The 3135-nt window shown below is 44.1% G+C and overlaps 1 protein-coding gene across 1 annotated transcript in view; it reads right to left on the bottom strand.

The window, feature by feature from the left end:
• The window catches only part of xkr6a (XK, Kell blood group complex subunit-related family, member 6a), a 21268-nt gene that overhangs the window by 9792 nt on the left and 8341 nt on the right, over nucleotides 1-3135 (bottom strand). The window contains exon 2 of the mRNA XM_014010667.1: nucleotides 207-403. Coding sequence (XP_013866121.1) covers nucleotides 207-403 — 197 coding nt within the window. The remainder of the gene's footprint in view (nucleotides 1-206; nucleotides 404-3135) is intronic.

Raw genomic sequence — 3135 nt, 5'->3', positions numbered from 1 at the left:
ACACACACACACACACACACACACACACACACACACACACACACACACACATTGTGAGAATCCAAAAGCAGCACCGTCTGCAGACACACATTACTGAGCACAATGTGTGCACGGTGCTAATTACTGCTTATGCAGCTGTTTGATTACGAGGCTTTTGTTAGCTAAATGAAAACATGGCATTAACGTCGGTTCCGCGTTCCACCTACACTGCAGAGTCTCGGCCCGGTTCTCCTGAATCATGATGCAGAGCTGCAGGACCAGCTGAGGTGCAGACTCGAGGAAGGTCTCCAGCAGGCGCAGCATGTTGACGTCCGCGTACTCGAACATCATGGCCCAGTACCACCGCCGCTGATGCTCCTTCTGTCGGCGCGACATGACGCCCAGGTATAGGGTCCTGATATACCTGCAGGGGAGAGGGACTGGGATTAACGATGAGAGATTAACAGGATTCTGCAGAGCTTGAGGACCTGAAGAAGAGCAGGGAAATGACTAAAACCGGCATGAATGGTGGCCCTTGAGAACCAGGATTAGACACTACTGCTCTAAAAGGAACCACTGACTAATGAGGAAAACAATCAGCAGGTGAGTCGAGATTAAAAGAGCGATAAAGACCGACTGCAAACAGCAGACTGACAGAGCCATCAGCAAGGATTGTTGATGACAACTAATGAATCATGTCACAGTTCATTTGTTGGTCAAACAATGGGGGTACAATATAAAAACCTCAAATCTATCCATCCATTTTCTGTACACACTTCTTCCTTTCAGGGTCACAGGGGTCACTGGTGACCAAATCCAGCAGTCACAGTGCGAGGAGCGGGGTACACCCTGGACAGGTCGGAAGTCCACCACAAAACCTCAAATAATCACTGAAAAACTTTAGTTTCAAGACTTTTGTTTTGCTTTTCCGATCAAATCTTAACATCTTTAAGATTTTCCTCTACATTTCTACAGAAGCTGAAAGGATGATCTTTGTGTTAGGTAAATACTGGTGCCAGGAAATGATGTCTACTCTTGTTAAAGTGAGGCATTACCTTCTTCTTCTTTTTATTTTTATGACCTGAAATGTGAAATTATCCTGCCGAGGTCCTTCATCTTCGTTTTCTTCTTGTAACGCATATCTGTTGTCGGGTCGCAAAGGCAGCCGGTGGAGGACAGAAACCTTGACCTCCCTTCTTCCAGAGACTCCCCCCAGCTCCACCTGTGTGACTCCAAGGTGTTCCCAGACCAGAGAAGGTCTATAATCCCTCCAGAGAGTTCTGGGTCTGCCCCAGGGTCTCTTCTTTGCCTGGAAAACCTCTAAAGGGAGGCGTCCAGATCAGATGAAGCACCTCAGCTAACTCCTTTTGATACAGAGGAGAAGCAACTCTACTACTACTTCTACTACTGTCTAAATTCGAAGAGTCCTCCTATTGTGGCCCACAAATGCGTCCTACTTTTTCCCCGATTTGACAGACAGGTCTGGTGGATCCTTCTCAGCCCACCCTATCTCATGATGCATTGTGGGCTGACCAGAGATTTTTATTTATTTAATTATTTATTGCTTGTAATGTTGGACGCCGCGAGAGAAATGAGTACAGTTTGAAAAGAAAATCTGGCTGTATAAAAATCAAACATTTAAAGCAGTTGCGGTGTTTTTGTTTTTTAGTATTATTCGTGTCAGAAATCAAATGAGATGGTATGGCAAAATAAACGTGCACGTACTACGGGTCCATTAGTTCTTCAAATATTGCCTTTAAGCTAATTTAGATTTATTATTGCTTCTGTTCAGCATCGTATGCCGGGGTAAGGGCGGGAATAAAGCAGAAGGCTAGATGGTTCAAATCCACAGCCACTTTTTTCCGGTATTCACGGTCCACCAAGATCCCGGCTCATCTAATCCAGATGGGCTGGGTCCTTTGAAGGACGCAGCTCCTAAATTTGGACACAGCCTAAAAGTTTGCGTTTAGTGTTAGCATTCACTAATTTTGTAATCAGTTTAGCATTAGCGGAGCTAAGATTCTTGTTTAGTGGAGTAGTGAAGCTAACCTTTTGGTTGGCTGTACGCACCACTGATGATGAGTAAAAAATAAAAAATAAAATTGGGAAGACTCTTTGCTGTCCACAACTCTGTTCTTATCGTTCGTTGTAAGGTGCCGTTCAAACGACTGGATCGTTTGAGAAAATCACGCCTCTGTTCCAACCCTCAACATCATAGTTGGAACGTAAACAGACCAGTAAATCAACTCTTTCTTCATCACAGCTGAACGAAGCAACACCCTCATTACTGAGGACGAGGGATCTGTGGATCCACCTCCTGCTCCGTCCTACCATCACTCAGGAGCCCAGATAACTGGACTCCAACATCTATTGAGGCCCTGCTAGGGTTGGACAATATTGGCAAAAAATTAATCACGATTAATTGTGGTATTTAGCCGATAACAATTAATTTGACGATTAATGCCCTGGAGTCCCTGGACACCCTTATATCCTAGGCTACGTTCACACTGCAGGCAAATGCGACCCAAATCCGATTTTTTTGACCCATCTGACTCATATCCGATTTTTTTATGACAGTCTGAACGCGACAAATCCAATTTTTTCAAATCCGACCCAGGCCGTTTCAGTATGTGGTTTTAAATAGTCACATGACCAATTTAGTGGGAAAGACTTGCTCTTCGTAAATAAACTGTTCCAAATTGTGTCAAAATTACAGACTTCAGGCTATACATCAAATTTTAAATTGTGTTGATAGATAAATAAATTACAGATTTTTTTTTTTACGTTTGTCCTATCTGAAGTGGAGAGGAGCATCGAGCGGACTCTGTCTGGTGGCTTTAATCGTATTTATCGTCAAGTGCCAAAAAATAATCTATTAATGTTTTTCTGACGATTAATTGCAGACGATACGATTATGCCCAAGCCTAGGTCCTGCTTTAAATAATCGGAACCATTTGTACGAGCTCCCTGAAAGCGGCTTGGACTGAACGCTGAACCAAAGCGCAGGACGGGCGGGGAATGTTGACTGTGGTTTCTAGTGAAAGTAAAAGCCTGGAGCCATTTACAGGGTGCAGTCATGTGTGTGCTTCTCCCTGTGTGTGTGTGTGTGTGTGTGTGTGTGTGTGTGTGTGTGTGTGTGTGTGTGTGTGTGTGTGT

Source organism: Austrofundulus limnaeus, unplaced genomic scaffold (genome assembly GCF_001266775.1).
Source record: "Austrofundulus limnaeus strain Quisiro unplaced genomic scaffold, Austrofundulus_limnaeus-1.0 Scaffold72, whole genome shotgun sequence".
In the NCBI taxonomy this organism is placed as follows: Eukaryota; Metazoa; Chordata; class Actinopteri; order Cyprinodontiformes; family Rivulidae; genus Austrofundulus; species Austrofundulus limnaeus.
This window is presented reverse-complemented; position numbering and strand designations above follow the sequence as displayed.